At 39.7% G+C, this 20,129-nt stretch overlaps 1 protein-coding gene across 4 annotated transcripts in view; it reads right to left on the bottom strand.

Moving 5' to 3' along the window:
- Window positions 1-20,129, bottom strand: part of CACNA1C (calcium voltage-gated channel subunit alpha1 C) — a 498,947-nt gene that overhangs the window by 171,201 nt on the left and 307,617 nt on the right. For all 4 annotated transcript variants that reach the window (XM_052789484.1, XM_052789488.1, XM_052789485.1 and 1 more), the window contains exons 6-7: window positions 7,874-8,035; window positions 5,793-5,989 (exon numbers count right to left, since the gene is read on the bottom strand). In XM_052789484.1, the coding sequence (XP_052645444.1) occupies window positions 5,793-5,989; window positions 7,874-8,035 (359 nt within the window). The remainder of the gene's footprint in view (window positions 1-5,792; window positions 5,990-7,873; window positions 8,036-20,129) is intronic.

A 20,129-nucleotide genomic window follows, 5' to 3' on the forward strand; every position in this document is an offset into this window, starting at 1 on the left:
AATGTCTTCCACTTTGTGGCAATTTCTCTGTATTCCTCACATCATCTTCCTCATTGGCTGCAACAGGCTGTGGGGGGATGAGAAAAGCTCAAAAGATTGTCAACGCTGTCAGCAAAGTAAATTATATCTGTTGTCCAGTTTGTTCCGTTTTGATTTCATGATGGGAATTGTAAGGGTGACTGTAAGCTCCAGTTTCAAGCTCTTTTAGTGACTCTTGGAAGTACGATCTCACAGATTCAGACATGGAAGGATCTTCCAGGACAGCCTGTTTAACCCACTGCATCTATATATGCTACTCTATGCTGTCCTTGGGGATGTGATGCTTCTGAATGTTTCCACTGATTCAATCTCATTACATTGCGGGTCTCGCTACATTGTGGTGGCTCTACTGCACTGTTTTAGATTACTAAAATGTCTTCTTGCCTAGGGACTGGGCAAGCCTACCAAGGATTGTTCAGTTAAATTTGAGGGAGTCAACTTATGCACCAGTTCAGGCATCTCTTCCAGGGACAGGTTAGCACCCTGGATCTCATCCAGACCTGGCTTTAGTCCATCTATAATAATACCACACTCTTTAGTTTACAGTTAGAGCCTTGAGGTAAACTGTCCCTGGAGGCACAGCATGTTATTTTCAGAGATTCAACCAAGTATTCTGAAGTGTTGTCCAAATGGGACAAAGCCAATACTCCAAAAATGACGGCAGGCTCAAGGCTGCTCATAATTAATAATCATCAAGCAGATCAAGTAGAATTACTCGATCCTAGAATTCAAGCTGTAATGGGCAAGCTGTACACAGAACATCTCAGGACCAGGTTCTCCACTACCCAGCAGTGTGAATAGCCCAATGCAACAACGTATGGTTGCATTTTGGATCTGCTCTGCACTCTGTTTTCATTTATATATACGATTGCTTAGATGCAGGGGCGTGGAGAGACCGGATATGTAAAACTGCGGCTGCAGTAGGCAGTTTTGCATGCAGTGCCACCAGGCTCCAGCTGTAGAAAGCACATTTCACACAAAGATGGAAGCCTTTCTAGAGACAGGGCACTGTCCAAATTGTATTTAACTCAGAAGCAAAGCTTCCCCTGAAGGACAGTAACAAACTGATTAAAAATAATTAAAAAGAAGCCCCATTAGGGAAGGTTGAAAGAACTGAATCTGCTCAGATTAGAAAAAGATTAAGGGAAGACAACAAATGCCTACAAATACTTAAACAGGATGTTACAAACTGCACAGGGATTAATTTTCCTCCTCAGTCAACAAGACAATAAGAAATAACGGACTGCAGCAGAGACTGATTACAAAATACCAAATGACTCAATTTGTAACATTTGGATTTGCATCTGCTGCTGGAAGTTTCCAAGACTGAGGGGTCTTCAGAAATGGGCCTTGTTGCCTGCACAAGGGAGCAAGCTGCTAATGCTGGTTGATCATACATTAAGGAGAGTTTTGAGAATAAGTAGTTCAATCTTTCTACAATGCATAGGAAAAATTATGATGTGACATATCATAAGAGGTGCCTGTCTACTCAAATGATTCTGTGAACTGACTGCATATGAGACAAAGCCACCTGGCAGTTGTACTGGGAGAAAGTAAACCTTGTAAGACTGAGGCAGTATAGGAGATGTGCTCCTATAAACACTTAATGCTCCCTTCAACAAAGATCAATTCTTCAGCTAAGAGTCAACAAGGTTGTTTTGCACAGATTTTCATCCTGTCCAATACAGTTATTTCACATTAAAAAACTGGCTCCTTGTAAGTAAGTAATTATCTTACCTGCCACTATAGCAGTGTCAAACTGTTTTCCCTAACATTTTTCTTTCACATTTCAAAAGAAGCCAATCTACTCAGAAGTCTTATCTGCTGAGTAAGAGAGGAGATTGGAAAGTGTGTTGATCTTATTGATGTCAAGTCCTTCTAGGGAATAAAAGTTTATTGCTTTCCTGTCTCTGATTATCTTTTTGTGAGGATGTGGGTCACAGGCTGGGAAATAGTACTCCATGAGAGAGGAGACAGGCTTCACTACATAGGTGAAAAGCTGGAGGAGGCACGAGGGGAAGCATGAAGAAGGAAGCAGGAAACTGAAGGTAAAATTTGAGGAGCTACTAAGTGGATTAGGAGTCCAGGGCTTGTGGACGGTCATAGAGCTTTCTAAGTTTTAAACATGCAGGTTTAACCTTGCAAAGTGTGGCACAAGACAGACATAGGTTTCATGAAATTACTAGTATATTTTTCAGGGCAACATGCTGAAATGTGCTAAGCTCCCTCCATTCCCACTGAGAGGAATGCAGAGATCTAGGTACCTTTCAAAAGATATTTTTCAGAAAGTAGGAAGATATAATTCAAAAGCACTTATAGAAAAGTTCAAACCAAGGGAATTACTCCATTGTCTAAACATTTCCAGCCAAGTGATTCAGCCCAGAGCTTTATCTGTTGTTCTGCCGAGTTTTAGGTAAGGCTCTTGTTTTCAGATTTAAGGAGGGAGCAAAGAAAACTCCCTGCATCCACATGTATGTCCTTGGAAGACTATCACAAGAGATGCCAAGGCCCTGATTAGGCACCTGCAAGTCCTCATGTTGTACACGTGGCTGCATGTGGAAAATCTCAACAGCATGATCAAGATTTTACAAAACAGAAGGTGAGATCTTGACCTTTTGAAATTAATTGGAATTTTGACATTGACCCCAGCAGGAGCCCAGATTCAAACCTTGGTATGTACCCTGAATTGCAGAGGAGCTAAGAACCTAACAGTCTGCTTGAACTTTGAATGCTCAGCACTTTTAATATCAACCCATTAGCCTACATCATTAAATTTAAGGAATGACCTCTGCAAATCATCACCTAAAATTTTCAGCTGCAAAACTGTCTGATTTACAGACATTTTCTTATACCATTCTGTACTTTCCTTTCAGTGTAAAATGGACAACCAACTCTATCTCAGGATTTAGGAGAGAGGGGATCTTTAAGTCTGGATTTCTAATTTAATTAGCTGTGCAGATTTATTTCCTAATAAAGCAAATTTTAATTTCCATGACCTCACTATGGATCCAGGTGATGTTTCAAAGTGTTATCTACTTGAGAAGAGAATAGCCTCCTATCTCTGCACTCTTGTGGAGATGCAGCATCCAATGGGTTGTCTATGAAAAGTCCACTCTTCCTTTGCTCAAAAGGCAAAGGCCGGGGAGTAGAGTTATATATGAGTCAGATTTCACTAATGAAACAGTGGCTCACACTAAGTTTAAAATATATATATATACATATCCTACCCTACTTACTAAAATTCTTTCTTCACTCTCAGAAATTGAAATGTTGCATCTTTTCTATTCTTCACTATCCAGAAGTACTCTTCCTTTTGATCTGGCTAGCTTAATCCAGAATGCCCTTTTCATGGACATTTAGAGACATTAGAGACATATGTTTCTACATATAAATATTAAAGCCACAATGCTTCTTGTAAGTGTGCCCTGTAGTAACCGCACAATCAACATCTGCCCCCAGAGTAGCACAGACCTCTCTGCAGAAGGAAATACGCATCACATCTCAGATACCTTCTTTACCATATGGCAAACACTGATCAGAGCTGACTTCTATCCACTTTGTCAATATAACTCAGAGGAAAAAATTCATATGGGACAATAGTACTCTTAGGATTGTTTACAGCAGCTTAAGAGTATGTCTGTCAGCTCAGGTGTTCAGGTGCTTACTCAAACTTTGTATTTCATGGCCTTTAAACATAAGTGATATGTTTTTTTCTTTACAAACTAAATTTCCTCCTCTTCAATTACTGAAATTTTATCTGCAGTGCTAACTCTTATCTTTTGTAATCTTCTCTAGGAATAACAGGGAACTGATGATAACAAATATTTCTTTTGTTTCCAAAGCAAGCTTTCTATCAAAGCCATAATCTAAAAGGCTAACTATATGGATGCCCCTAAAAATGACCATCAATCTGCATTAATTTAAGGTCTCAGTTCACCATACTGTCTCTAAAGAAAAAAAGAAAAGCCCAGGAAATCAGTGAAAAAAGCTGGCTGAATACCAAACAAAAGCCAACAGCTAAAATTCAGGTTGCTGCAGGGACACCATAAAAAAAAAATCAGACCATCTGCAGCAGTCATGGTAGAAAATCATTTAGCAGTGAGTACATGCTTTTGGCTCCTGTTATTAGATAACTGATAACTGAGTTCTGAATGATTCACATCCAGTCACACAAATGACACATGGACCCAAAAGTGTGGGGATTGGCAGGGTCTTTCATAACACGTGCCTTTGGAGAAAATGATGATAACTTGTGTATAGGTTTCACTATACTAAATGGTGTACACTGCCAAAACTATTTTCATGTTTATTTCTGATACCTTTTACTCTCTCCTGTTTCCCCTGAACTACTTATAAATCCTCTCAATCACACAAAGACTGGAGGAATGTGAGCTAAATGTGATAAAAAGACAGGTTTATTATATATAGCCATACTTGAGCCGTGCAGTAGTTTTGCCCAGTTCCTTTTCTGACTTAACTTCTGTTCTTCTTCATTATTTTATTAATCTATACCCTCTTTTCAAGTAAAGGCAATTTTTGTGCTCTGAGACCCAGCTCCCCTTGTGGTTTGATCTCTGCCCTTTATCTCAGGTGTTAGAGGGAAGCTGGAGTCACAATTCTAAACTAAAGTTACGAGGATGAAGAGACAACTGCTAGCTGTTCCACATAGAGACTATTGCAGATAAGCTACATCTTCAAAGGGAAATCTTGTAAACCCAAACTCACTGGTGGGTAGAAGGCAGCTTCAGGCTTGTGTTTAAGAGAGAAGCTGATATTGATTAACAGTGCAAGCTGCCTCAGTCCAGGTTATCCTTTTGTGTGCTTTGGGTCTTCTTGAGTTAAATTCCATCATGCACTGCAGCACATCCTACCATCTTGGAGAACCAGGTGTCATAATATGCCTGTCCTCAAAGTTAGTAAGACTCCGTGTTAGCCTTATACAGATCGGACTGAGCTGTGTGCGAATTAAATTCCTGGACCATAACATATTGCTGCAAAAGGTGATGGCAAGAGCTGAATCCAGAAATGTGTTTATATCTGGTTTACAGGTGAAGGCTAAATCTGATTTTAAGTCCTATAGTATAATTGTATTGCCACCGAATTTCCCAGCACATTAGGAATTACAAGGTAGAAACTAAAGCCATTGAAACTTCCAGAATTAGGGTAAAGGACAAGATGAGACTGCATTTAGATTAAAGATAATATGTTTCAGCTAAACATGATCAATACCAATATCAGAGTTATGATAATTTATTCTAACATTATTATGATACAAGTCATAATCAGGAGTAGTGCTGGCATGAAAAGGGATTTATGAGGCCTTTCTTATAAAACCTATGAGCTGATCAGTGTAGTGCCTTTGTAACATTAATGCAATGGGTAAAGCACATAGTTATCTGTCACAAATACTTCTACATCAGTAATTTGGGGATGTACGAGATATTTCACTCCTGCAGAGAGAGTCTTTACATGACATTCTACTCAACAAAGGGACATTGCAAATCTTCAAACCAATAAGCCATGTGCCATCTTTCAACATTAAAATATCAATGGAAAGTCAACATTTACATTTGATTTAACTGCGCCAGATAAACCCTCCCATTTTACCCACTAATATTCTGAGTTAATTAAAGCTTCACGCTAGCAACCATGCCTTCACTGTGTAGAACAAGCACGGAAGCTAAAGCCCTGAAATTTCAACATAGCCATAGCACATGAGCAGGCCTTTCAGCTTATCATTTTCGGATACGTACCCAGTACAGTACATCTGTCCAGCCCTCCATCGTGATGCACTGAAACACCGTCAGCATGGCAAAAGCAAAATTGTCAAAGTTCGTAATGCCGTGTTTAGGTCCCTCCCAGCCTGCCTTGCACTCCGTGCCGTTCTGACACTGCCGCCCATGTGCAGACTGGGGGGCACAGGGAGACGGATCATCTTCTGCAGGTGTATCTTAAAGGAGAGGAGGGAGAAAAAGGAGGTGAAGAGAACTAATTGCTATTTGACATACTGATAAGCGAGTAAAAGATATCTGATTTTAACAAATACATTTTGCAGTGAATTTGACAGATTTCTCTAGGAATACACAAGCAACTGTATTAATTTCAATGGGCAGAGGGATGTTTTGTTGTGCTTCACTTTCTTTTTGTAAAAATAATGGCCAAGCTGTCAAATTTTACAGTCAAAACTGAGATGGACATTTTTTTAAAGCATACCCTTCTATGAGGAAGGAATCATGCCTTTCAACATGAGAGGGGGCATTAGATCAAGTCTATTACATTTCTTTAGGCTGCATGTTGTGACCAGTGTTTTCATTCCGCAGTCACTTGGCATCTGGGTTAATCTTGGAAGGGAACTGCAGCACTGACTGGCACTCTGTTGAAGGAGGCTGAACCTCTGCAGCAGGCAGGCTTCAGTGCTCTGGAGATAGGTTGATATGGTGCTGGGCCACTGCTAAATTCAGCAGAGAGTCTCTGGAGCTCTGCTCTTTTGGAGTTTAGAAGCTATGTGGCATTTTATCAATAGCGCAGTGGCACTCAGAAGCTCTAAAAGACTACTGCTTGATTATCCATCTTCTGTACAGGTGTTTCCAAAGATCTGAGAACCCATATAACAAGCCTGCCTAAATGTTTTGGTATATGAAAAATGCTACAGAAAACATATTTATAAGCACAAAAACTCCTGCAATAGGATTTTTTTTAAATATACGGATTTCAGAGCTCAGTGCTACACTTATAACAGATGCAGGTACATGTGTGGGAGCAGGTAATTATGTTTGTTTCTCATCTTATACGGCAAAAAATGTAATTTTCCAAAGTTATGATCACATTCTGATCATTAAAGCAATATTAGAATTAGATGCTGTAATGTAAATAATTCCAGACAGTATGGAGAAAGATATATACACTTTGAAGCTCTAAACCAGACTGACAATTCATTATAGTTCTAGCATTATGTTCAGAAAATGAAATCTGCCAACGTTATAAAAGCAGAAAATATAGAACTTCAGAAACAATTTCCTGCTGTAGAATATTTTGTTGATTACAATCCAAACTGGGTCCTAGGCATTGGCACCCACCACCACGTGGGAAACCACTCCTGTTCAAGTTCAATAAATCAAAAATGCCAATGGTTAGATGAGTGAGTGACAATACAATTGAATTATTTTGAAATTTGAATATTTCTTTCTGTAAATAATTTCAAAATTCTTTCCTGATGGATTTCGTGCAAAAAGTTTCTTCCCCTCGATATAATTTTGCTTTCTTACTAGTTGCACTTCAAACCACGGTCACAGCTTGTGATTAAAAAAAAGGGTACTGGGCTTCAATTAGATATTCCTTTACAATGATGCTTCTTTAAAATGAAGATGTATTTGTGTACAAGATTAATAATAAAATATAAGAGTTGTTAATTTCTGTGATAGTATCTCATTTGTAGCTCAATCTGCTCGTGGTGAAATCATTACTTTAGTGTTACTTGAGCCTCTGGGAGATTTGTTAAAGAACTCAGGCTGGCTTGTAGTGCCAAAGGTCCACATTAAGTCCACTACTGTGTTCAGCAGGAATTGACAGTTTTCCATGTAGCCTTTACAGACAGGCCAACAACTGAGTGCCCAAGATGAGCAAGATAAACTGTCACCATTAAAGGCAGTCTCTACATCAAAGGTGATTCATATCCAAGAAGCAGAACAGAGGAACCACCACTGTGAAACCCCAGACAGGTACACAGCAGGGAGCAACAGCCACCTGTCTCCTGTGCCAGCACAAATGCTCCATTATATATGGGGAAAGTCTCCCTCAGAAAAGCTTTGTGTGTGTGATACAGTGTTCCCCTTACCTATCAGTCCCCCTTGCACATGGTAGCAGGTCTTATGCATCTTCCCCATAAATAACTCCAGTCCAATGATGGCATAGATAATAATGACAAACAGCACCAGCAGGGCAATATGCAACAAAGGGACCATGGCCTTGATAATTGAATTTAAAACCACCTGGAGACCTGTAGAGAGAACAGAAGGAAGCACTTATCAGCAAGAGAACAAAATTTAGAGAGGCTATAAATTGCACAATAATACGTCATTTTTATTTCATTCCCCCTCACCTAAAGTCATTATCTTGATGATGTAAAGATGTACATTTACAAATCACCTCCCTCCAGAAGATCCCCAGCATTTCACAAATTTACCATCACAGCCTGGATCACAGACTAAAGTAAAACAGGTATTACGTTACCTGTCACCAAAATACCACCACTCTGGGGAGGGGATATATTAGCTATTTTGCCTGTTCTTGAAAATGAGACCTAAGGTGTTCCCCGGACAGTATTGACGAGAGTTAAAGCATGGGAAAAACAAAGAACAACCAGAACTGAAAGAGGACAAGAACAGTGAGACACACAAGAAGGCAAATGCTGGGATACTGCAGAGCTGCACCCCAGAGCATGGGGAGAGATGGCAAACTGAAGTCGTGCCCCTACTCTGATTCTGGGTTCTTCCAGAGGTCAAGTCAGTCTCAGGCAGAGCCTGAGCTGCTGAAGGACCACCAAACCCATACTGACTGAGAGCTCCTGGCCCTCTTAGGATCTCCCTGCACTCCAGATCCACCTCACTTTAATTCAGTCTGCACAGAGGGAGAGTCAGAACCAGCAGTGCTGGTTTTGCCCAAAGATTTAGGGATCACTCTATAACAGAGGTTGTCCAGGTCCCTAGATAGGGGTATGTCCTGGTTTCAGCTGGGATAGAGTTGGTTTTCTTTCTAGTAGCTGGCACAGTGCTATGTTTTGGGTTCAGTATGAGAAGAATATTGATAACACACTGATGTTTTCAGTGGTTGCTAAGTAATGTTTATACTAAGTCAAGGATTTTTGAGCTTCTCATGCCCTGCCAGCAAGAAGGCTGGAGGGGCACAAGAAGTTGGGAGGGGACACAGCCAGGACAGCTGACCCAAACTGGCCAAAGGGATATTCCATACTGTGTGATGTCAAGTCCAGTACATAAACTAGGGGGAGTTGGCCAGAGGGGGCGGATTGCTGCCCGGGAACTAACTGGGCATTGGTCAGCGAGTGGTGAGCAATTGCATTGTGCATGACTTGTTTTGATATTCCAATCATGTTATTATTATTATTGACATCATTATCACTATCAGTTTCTTCCTTTCTGTCCTATTAAACTGTTCTTATCTCAACCCACGAGTTTTACTTTTTCTTCCTGATTCTCTCCCCCATCCCACTGGGTGGGGGGGGAGTGAGTGAGCAGCTGCGTGGTGCTTAGTTGCTGGCTGGGGTTAAGCCACGACAGGGTACGAACAAAATATTATTACATGGCTGTTGTTAAGGCGTGAGACTGGTATAACTCATAATCATGAGCAAGCCAAACATTTCCAGAATGGCCCGGGGAAGGTGACTTGTAGCCAAGTTTGCTAAAACGCTAAGCGGCTGTACCCTCAGATGCAGTTGACTCAAGTTGCAGACTCACGGGTCTTTCTCTGTCTCCTTCTCATTTGTAAAATCAGAATAACAAAGCCAGCCTCCTAAGCCTTTAGTAAGGATTTGCATTTACAAAGGTCTTAAAGTTATTATTACTGGTGGCAGTGATGGCAACCACTGTCACTGGCAGGTTATTAATGCTGGAAGTATTGAGAGACCTCTAGAACTCTATAGTCTACAAATAGCCAGATCAGAACAATTACGAGCTCATGATTTTGCAATGACTGAGAGCCAGAAGCCATTAATGTCTCCTGCAAATGCTGTCATCTCCTCAGAGAAGTTGATATTAGCTGTGATTTTTGAAAAATGTGATTCATAAGTTGTAAATGTCTGTTATAAGTCTGCCAAGAGAATTTGTGATAACTATTAACTTTTAAAATCTATCATCTAAGATCTTAGATTTTCATTTTTCCTACTTTTTTTTAAACTAATTTAAATACTTTCTAATAAGGATGACACATCTCTTGACAAGCACTTTCACTCATAGGCAATCCACTTGCCAATTCACAGCTAAGGCTGAGACTTTGTGTTTGCTCGCCAGCCACAATGGAATGCAGCAGAAGCAATCAAAGGTGGCATCAGCTGCCAGGCCAGCAAGATCGCTCACTGCCTGCTAGTAATCCAAAGCTGGCTACTAGCATCCCTTTAGTCAGAATATTTTTTGAGGTGTCTGCAATCAGTTCCGTTATCTGTTAATGGTTCATGCTACTATCCAAAGGGAGTGATATTAGCATGAAACATTCCAGCTTTCACAAAGAGATCCTTACATGAAGAACAATATTGACAGGATCAAAACTCATCCTATGCAAGAGTGGGCTGTTCTGCTTGCTCAGTTACCTCTAGGTAGTTTGTATAAGCAATGTCTCTGGGGAAACAATATTGCTGCGATTACATGAGGCAGGCAACCTTTTCCCCTAGATGGTCACCTCATTCAGTCTACTAATTCTAAATCCATACAGAAAATTAATTGCAGTCCACATCAACATCACTCCAATAGTTTACAGCAGTTGAGAACGTAACATTCACCAGAAAATTGAAACAATGTCCCACCTTCTCCCAAACAATGTATAATACAAGAAAGTTAAAAGACTACAGATGGCTGTGAACCTGGAAAACCCCCACAAACTTTGCAGATTGAAATATTTGTAGCTTCAAATAAATCTACACAAAAGCAAATAAAGGCCCTCATTTTTAGTGATTTTAGGAGCCTTGTTAATCCAAAATGTAGCCAAGATCACAAGGTTGAGTTCTAATACCAGGTGTTATGTAATTTACCCTTAATTATTATTATTAATTGATTTAATATTCATCATAGGATATACCCAGTGCTTTTGAGAGAGTACTGAGGACAGACACAATGATGAACAAAAAACTCTCTCATTTTAAATGTAGCTTCATTATCACCCATGACATGAAAGTGCTTCAGTGTACTACAGATGTCCAGTGAAGATATCTGCACAAACCAATGTCCTTTGTGTTAGTAAAGCAGTGGTTGTGACATCAAAGGCTTGCACCATAAACATGAGATGACAAGGTGTTTAGACAGTCAAGGGGAACATGTACCACCAGAAGATTTAGATGAGCTTCAGCTAGCTTAATTAGAGAAAAGCTTCTTGAGGATAATAAACCAACTTTGAAGAAGAGATGAGCTACTGAATACTGTTAGCATGACTTGATGTGTGCCGTGCAGTACCCTGTTAGGGCAGTCTATTTTTAAATCCAGATGATTCCACTAATTAGCAAGCTTATATACATTACTATTAAAGTATTCAGAGAGTTTCTAAAAGCTTAAAACTGCTAACTATGCAGCAACTTTGGAAATATCCTCTCAGAAGAAGTAATGAATGCTACTTGTAGAAGGGCAAGGGATATGTGCATATAACCATGCTCCGTGTATTGTTGTCAAGCTTACTGCTCCAATATAGCTGCTGCCAGTAACTTACTTTATTCTCAGTTCAGGCAGCCACTTGCAACATGAATAACTGTTGCAAGGAATGGCATGAGGAACCAGGCCTGGACAATCGGAAAAGTCAGTGTTGTAGCAAGGGGGGGAGACCAGGGAGAGCAGATAAAAAAAAGGGTTAAAGGGCTGGGGGAGAGCCATGGGTAGGTGGAACAAACAGACACTTTTTTAATGAAAAACCCATGTGTTTCAAAACACATCAAATCTGCGTTCTGAAAACTGAGAGATGCAGATCAGTGTCTGTGGATGATCAGATGCATTTCTGAGCAGGGTAAATCAAGGCGAGTCATCCCCTTACATGCAGTCACAAAGCTTTTTCTAACCAATGGCAAGAGCTTCTACACACTTCTACGTGCTCATTCCCCATGCAGAGGAAGAAAAGACAGTTGAACTTACAAAAAAAAGAATTCTCTGTCCCAACTCATGCATGGTCTTAATCTTTCCACACTGCGACACATAGATATCACCCAACATGGGCTCTCACAGTACAGGGGCAATAGAGTCCCACTTGCCTGATGCTCTCTGTAATACACCACTGCACATCTTTGGCATTTTCTCCCTCATGGAGGTAAGGCTTGAACTCCAATGAGCTGTGCAGCTTATAATCATAATTAAATCAGAATGCCTGGTGACCTGATCAGACTGCAAAGCTGGCCTCTGGATTTCAAGTAGGTGATGCCAATAACTGCCTTCCCACAGCAGAGTGAAGAGCTGTGTTATTACACTGCTTTATAGAGGCTGGCAATGCCATCGTTGGCCAACCATAAACACAGAGTCCTGAACTTATGTCCTGGCAAGTAAATTTAAAAATAAATGGTTTTCAAATATTTGGCATTCTAAATGTGCTTATTCATTCGTGGAAGCTCTCTCCATGTGCTAGACACTCTCCAGACATCTGTGAAGGCACAGCAACCGCCTTGAGGAGCTCACTCCAGGCTGGACAAAGAGATAACTGCACAGAGGTTAGGAAAAGTGCCACAAAAGGGATTGTTTGCAGTTTTTCAGCCCACGCTTTTCTTCTGTTAATAATTGAAGATCTTAAACAGCTCTTAATATTTATTTTAAAAGCACTTCAGTTTACCTTAAAAAAAACCCCTCTTGGCTGCATTCTGTTGGCTGACACTGACTCCATAAATGTTTCAGTAAGCAAAACACGTTAATACCGTTCCCTGGGCTCACAGAATTTAGCATTTATTTACACTGATAAAACGTTTTAAATATTTATTACATGGGAACAACATTGCTTTTTATACAAGGTCAAGCCCTTTTCAGCCTGCATTGACCCAAGGGTTTAGGGCACAACTAAGGAGCAGAGGGAACAGGGAAGAAAGAAGGAAAAGAGCTTTTACCAAGCAACATTGATCTTTCTCAAAGCTATGGGAGATACGCTGTTTGGGATGCTGCAGGTGTTTTAGAGCCCTTATACGATGCTGTACTTTTCTCTCAGGAAGACAATCATAAGAAGGGCTGGTTGCTGCCTCATCAATTCAGGCAGTTATTGAAGAACATGCTTACCTCTAAGCATGTAAATGTCTGCACCTAAAGCAATGGGATTACCTACATACCCCCTTGTGTACTTACAAGCTTTTTTGGATTTCAACCAATGCTCAGCAAGATGGCACACAAAAAAAAAGTGCACCAGACCCAGCTGCTAAAATGCACTTGGCATTGTTGCACTGTGGAACATGTCCAAGGAAACTAATGGTAGGTTGGTCTCAGAAAAAATGTTTGAGCCTTGCCCAGCACAGCTCTATCTCACATTTTCACGTGTCTTCAATTTTGGATCAAACTTGGTTTGCTGGACAGGGTGATTTCCTGTTCTCATCATATTAGTAGTCCAGATCTTCAGAGAAAGTGTATTCCAAGTCTACTCCTTCATTGGTTTTGCAGGGCTACATTTTGCCGACACCATGGCGTTCCCTGAACCAGGAGTATGAGAAGGAACAATCTCATACAAATGACCCTCTGGGAATGAGCAGGAATAAAAGGGAAAGAAGAGTACTTTCAACTCCATCCATCCCTCTTCTCCCTCCTGATACACACACAAACATACACAGATTTTCATACTTAAGCCAGTGCCAAGGGTGTGGGAGGTAATTATTTTTCTGCTAATATAGTTCAGAAGAAAACTACTACTTTCTGCAAGCAAGGAGGAAGCAGGGGAGGATTTGTGACTCAGCACAGTGCCTGAGTCAGATCACTTCTGGGAACCACTCTTAAGTGGTAGAGTTTATGCGCCATCCCCAGCCATGAGCTAGGCCTACCCACAAATCACAGTTATTTCTGATGATACACTAAGAGACTGCCACTACAGTTATCTCTATTTCCAAAGCACAAGCAATATAACCAGTAATATTCCCCAAAGTGGATGTTTATCACTTAATAAACATAGGCATTGGCTAAGAAAATTGAGAAATATTAAATATTCATAAATATGAAAGGTTTTATACCAATTTTAAAGGAAGCCTGGAAAACAATAGACATTTTTATCACAAAACAGTCCAAAGTCATGGCAAGATATCTTAGATAAGTACATCTGCAATGATTTGTGAGGGAAAACAGTGAGGACTTTCTTCACCAGTGTTGCAAAGGAAACTCATATGGCACAGTTCAGTTAAGGACAGCTGTACAGTAACAATTCAGGGAGGTAGTCCCTTACTACTGTCTTGCTGGAGTCTCAAAATATTAGTGCCACATTGCTAGATAAAGCAAATTCTGTGGCTGTAGTGCAGTGTTCTTGGGGCTGCAGATGTAATTTCTATTTCAAGAGTAACAGAGAAGGTCTTGGAATAGGAAGGAAAGACACAACACAGGACAGCAAACTAGCTGAAGCAAAAAGAAAGAAAAACTAGGAAAGACACTTTTCAAGCTGAACAGTGACTGTTTTGGAGTAAGTAATGCCATTTAAACTTATACGAACGTACAATTCAAAACCATGTGCTGCAACTAATAGAGAAAAGAAAGTTTTGGCATCTGCTCTGAATGTTCTCATTCCTTTGTTTTCAAACCATGTTTTCATTGACTTTTCAAACTGAAATACACACACACACACACAAAAGGAGATTCATACAAATGGGCTTGTGTATGCGAACACAATAGTTTTATGTTTGTCAAGTCTTGCAATACCGCCCTAGCCTCGCCCTTTGAGGTGAGAAAGGAACAGCAAAACAAAAACAAAAGCCACAACAAACCCCAGCTCTTCCTTCTGGATCCTTTTCTCTTGGGAAGCAACTAATCTTCAGTATCCTCTGCTTGTCAGTGACTTAACTTAGCCAAACAATACAGCTTGCCCTCAGCATGGCGGCCACACAGCCCCAGCTTTTGGGTGCCTGAGGAGGATGGTTGGATAAACATACATGCTGCCTTAGGCTCTTTGCCTCTCTGCTGGAAGAAACCTCTGCTACCACTCGTAGAAGCACCCTTCTCCCCTCCTAGGGGCCTTTAACCTTTTTAAATAGCTTTTTATTCAAAGTACATAAGTGTTCACTTTATAAGAAAGTTGCTTGCTGATCAGAAGACCTTGCTCATCTTTCCAGTCCCAACACATTAGGTAGCTCCTACAAGCTCAACTTTATTCTCCAGCCATTTGATCTTAGCTCAGTTCATCTGAGGATAAGGTCCAGGCAAGATCTACAGACCTTCAATGTAAAAAAAAAAAAAAAAAAAAAAAAAGATGTAGTCCCCCTCCCATGCAGCTACCTGCGTATAGAGGAGGAGCATGGAGAGAAGAACAGCAACTAATTGCCTACTGAAAACTGCACATTACAGAAAAAAAAGACCATTTTGAGCGAAAACACAAATGAAGTTCAGTAAGTTAAATTTGAGGCTCTTTTGAACAAGCACCAGAGCACACTGAAAAGTAGTCTGATGCTGAGAGGGGGGAGGATGAGGTCAAGTATTCACTGCCAGACAGAAGTTCCTAAAGACGGGCTGAAAGTAAGGTAGGAAAAGGGCATGCAGGAGCCCTGGCAGTTCCTAGGCCAGCAAAGATCAGCTGTCACCCTTTCCCAGGAAATAGCTTTGATTTTCTGCTGACAGGACAAACATGGACTCTCTGAGAACTCTGTTCTTGGGTTCATTGTAAAGGTTTTATCTATAATCACTGTGAAGGATCACAAATAGGAAAAACTTTTTTTTGCCCCTTTCTCTACAGAGCTATGCAAAACCAAAGACAGTCTGGCCAGAAGACTGCACTGGTTCTCATTGAAATGATCCATCCTACTTACACTTTTTAAAATTTCTTCTTGCTCCAGCACAGCTGTGACAGAGAACAGTCTTCCAAGCACCAGTACAGGAGCAAATTTTGGCCTAGTCCTGTGACACCGGATTCACTCAGAAAACTTGTATAGGAATGTGTCAAAATGCTGTACTGCCTTTAGTCTGCTCAAGTGAGCATAACCCCCCCCAAAACAATAGTTAAGTAACCTCTGAACTGAGACAATGATGAAAAAGCTTTGTTTCAGAATGCCAAGTACTGTTTGTACACAGCTCTGAGGAATGACTACACACATTAATGTGTCCTAAGGATCTAGTTTTTGAAACAAGGAACTACGGACACCTATAAGTGCTAAAGCATCATGGTAACAGAAATGGACCTAAAAAACTTGGGTCTCAGTTGTGAGTGTACCAGCATTTAAGTGGAGGACTAACAGCTGTTGGGTTATAAATGCCTTTGTAAAGTTGCCAAATTCTCAGGGTCATGAACAGCATTTTTTTTACCTGTTTATTCTCATAGCTCCCCAGGTAAGTGGACATTAGCCCCTTTTGTTCATCGTTAAATAATCCTTTCTGTCTTATAAAAAATAAGGAGTTGTCTTAGCTCCTTCTGATGCTTTTTCTAGCTTACCACTTGTGAACAGGATTAGAAAATTTAAAAGCTAGCAAGGTAATGAACATTAATAGGGATCCTGCAAATGTAAAAGTGCCTCCAGGAGTGATAGTATTACAGTCTTGTAGTACCTGGAGAAAAATATATTGATGAAAAAAATTGATCTGGCGTGTTAAACACTCCAAGCCTATCATAACTGGCATGCCATGAGCTATGCTAATTTTTACCTTCTCATGTTAGAAAAAGTGCAACAGAATACTGGATAAACCCTAAAACTTTCTCTTTAGATGGCTATCTATTTAGAAGTGCAGCACCATATATGCCAAACACAGGCTATATAGCCCTGGAGAAGAAAACTCACTTCACCTCTTGACTTTGGATAGTGCTTAATGAGCATAGTTGGGACTAAGGTCTGGAAAGACATGACATTTTCAAAATAGCTGTCATACAGGGTTTTCGAGAGTATTTTGAGAACTTAAAATAGACAGTTACCTGATCAGATAATGAAAGAATTTATGTGAACCACACAATGTGTGATCACTGTTGTGTTACTGTCTTGATGCACACATGGGATTTGTTTTCTCTTTTTAAACTACTAAAAATGCTGTTAATGAAAACGCATGGTACAATGTCAAAATCCTTGAAAAGACATGGCCAGACAAGTCTGAACAACTTTGCACCAGTTTTAAGAAGAGAGTTTGTATTTAGGGACTCATCTATTCAGTGGTTAATCAGTCCCATCTCAGAATACCTAAAACTCCAGCTTTTTTTCTTTCCCACAGTAGTAAGACTGTTGCTTTTGATTTTTATGAATCTGATTAGTCTTAAAACTCTGCTTGCAAGCCTCAGATAATAAAATGCCTTTAGGGGAAAAAATACCTTCTGCTATAATAAGCAAAACCTCCTTTAGCTCACTAGGTAGCTCCAGTATGTTTGGACAGAAAAATTAATGGTTGCAGTTTTCACAAAGATGTATTTGTTAGACAAAACAATGGTTCTTTATTGATATTTACTTTCTTTGTAACTTTCTTAATGACTTGCACAATTAAAAAGATTTTTGTACAGACTGTGTATGTCTTGCTGGAATGCATTGGAACTAAACGTTTATTTATTTTGAATTTCCTTTTACATATAATAAACTGTCAAGAGGGAATCATAAGGCTCTCCTGCTGCAAACTGAACAGCTAAATTAAATTCTTTACAGATACAGAAATCTACAAATATAAATCTGAGTGGAATTTGACCCCCTCCAAAGAAAAGATTTTAAGTGAAATAACAATCTCAACATTGGAATGTGAAAACCAAAAGATGGGCTAAAGCTTCAGTTTAAATTATCACCTATATTGTGAGGGCAAGGGTGAGACTCAACCCTACATTCTTTCATTGGGCGCTGTTTATACTAAACAAGAGAACTGTTAGATTTAAAACAGGACTTTGTAAAGCTTGTGTGTATGGATACATGGACATATTGGTTTGATTTCTGATCACGACATCAAACCTGATTAAAAGGAAATTTATCTTTTGGAAACTTCATCTTTCAGTAACGTCTAATACATATTAAAAACCAATGTACGGCAACAACCTATGAGAAAACATCAATTGCAGAAATGCACTGAACAAGGAACAACAGTTATTGCAGAAAAAATTACTAAACCCAACAGCCAATGCAAAACAAGACAGAAATGTCAGTCAGGCTGCTAGTTTAATACGTTAACAGTTATATAAAAGAAACTGAACCAACAGATTATACTTCTAAGATATGTAGCATTTGATATATCCCAGTTCTCACACCAGGTGTGTACTACTGCCTTCAAAAAGGGGAGCCCTCTACAAGAATGGTATCTGATTGAAAGATGAGATGCTTGAAAAAAGTTTAGAGGGGAAGTTTTGTAATCTGATAATGAAATTGGATTGCTATAGATCTTTCCACTCCTAAAGAAAACAAAATTTAGTAAGCCTTATGAAAAAAGTGGCAAAACCAGATTTTTTATAATTTCTTCTATTTTTTTTATTCCATGAGCTACTTTCTGTCAGAAATGCTTCTGATGTAAAAAAGTTGAGCAGCTTTAGCATTACTGAAGTTGAAAAAAAGATTCCTTGCAGAGGGCTAGCAGATGTTTTCTGAATTGTGATTGATGTGGCAAGGCAAACCAGGAGTAAATAATCTAAAACTGAAAAAATAAGAGGCATAGCTATTCAGACAACTCAGAAAAAACAGTTGCAACAAAGGGCAAAACACATATGGGATAGGTTATTGTTACATGTGTTAAACAGGAATTGGATTTGCTTCTGGGAAAAAGGGAGATTAGGAAAGATGTCTGATCTCCTTCCCTTTTCCCTGGCAGAAAGAAAACTTTGATAAAATGTTAAGAGACTGGGCAGGTTAGGTGGGCTGTAGTTTGCCTTTGGTCAATACTTCCCCATGATCAGAACAACAAATTATTTGTTCCATCAGTGAACATCTTAAGCATAGAAAAGTTTATTAGTTGTTCCTACCAGCCAATATTCCAGTGTTCTCAACTAGCACAGTAATATCAAGCAGATGTAACTCAGAAGGCAGTAGATGATTTGGAGAAGCTAGATTAAAGAGAAGAGGGAAGGTCTCCAACAGATTTATGTAGCCACTGAAATTTTTAAATATATTTCCTCAGATTTGCCTCCTCTTAGTTCAGTGTGCTTTGTTTCTTTCCCCCCCTATAGCACTTGTACAAGATGCAATATTATTACAAATTCAGATCATCACTGAAAAAATAATTTACCTGGAGACTAAACAGAAGGCTTAAAAAGTATTCACTGGTTGAGAGAACTATCTGACTGGTCCGCTGCTCTGTGGTTTGCTGATATTTTGATAATGCTTTGTGAAAATCACAATAATGACTACAGGCATCTAACAATGCTTTTGGAAGGCTGGGACAAACAGAATTAATTCAAACGATGCCAAAGTCACAGAGCATCCATGTACTGCCTTGTGTCCTGAGCAAAACACTCTTTTATGAACTCTCTTGTGTCCCACTTCTGAGACGAATGCTACCCAGTGTGTTAGTCACCTCTTTGAGAGAGGATGAGAAAGCTTCAGACATGTTAAAAAGTCCCAACAGTTCAGTAAGAAATTAATAGATGTACATTCACTTTAAAGAAAATGAATAAAGGACTTAAATCATTCCATACAGGATCTTAAATCAATAAGCAATGCGAAATTTAGCCAATTGGAATCAAAGTATGAAATGACATTTGATGTAAGCTTGGGATGACATCAGATGCAGTAGAGATGTATGTCATCTGGGAAAGAATGTGAGAAGAAAACAGAGTAGATCATATCCTTACTATTTTGATCTGGAACACCAATATCTTCCCTTGCCCATCACAGAGACAGCAACGGCCAGCAATTACAAGCGAGCAACTGCGAACCCAACACACTCCTGCTGATACCAGTTAGTTACAATCTGTATGTATATTTCTGCTCCTTTTATGGTCCAGGCAAAAGCATATCTAAACAACGCAAACCATTCTTTGGAGACAGCAGATGGCATTAGATTTTCAGATGCTTTAGGACAAGCATCTTGATGGCATGGGCTCTCTCTCAGAGACATGCCCTACACCCATTCTGAATGCGAACTCTGGGCATTACCTGAAGAATGAAAAAAAGGTGCTAGAAAGAAAGTCTGATCTGTCCAGAGCACTTCTGAAAAACCTCTTACTAAGCTAAGTTAGGATTTTTTTTACTATCTCCACGTCTCCTCTTTGATGTCAGTGTGGGTTCTATTTTCTTCATTTGGAAGGGACTGCCTACACCCTGATGTGGTTCCACATTACGGTAT

Source organism: Harpia harpyja, chromosome 6 (assembly GCF_026419915.1).
Source record: "Harpia harpyja isolate bHarHar1 chromosome 6, bHarHar1 primary haplotype, whole genome shotgun sequence".
Lineage (NCBI taxonomy): Eukaryota > Metazoa > Chordata > Aves > Accipitriformes > Accipitridae > Harpia > Harpia harpyja.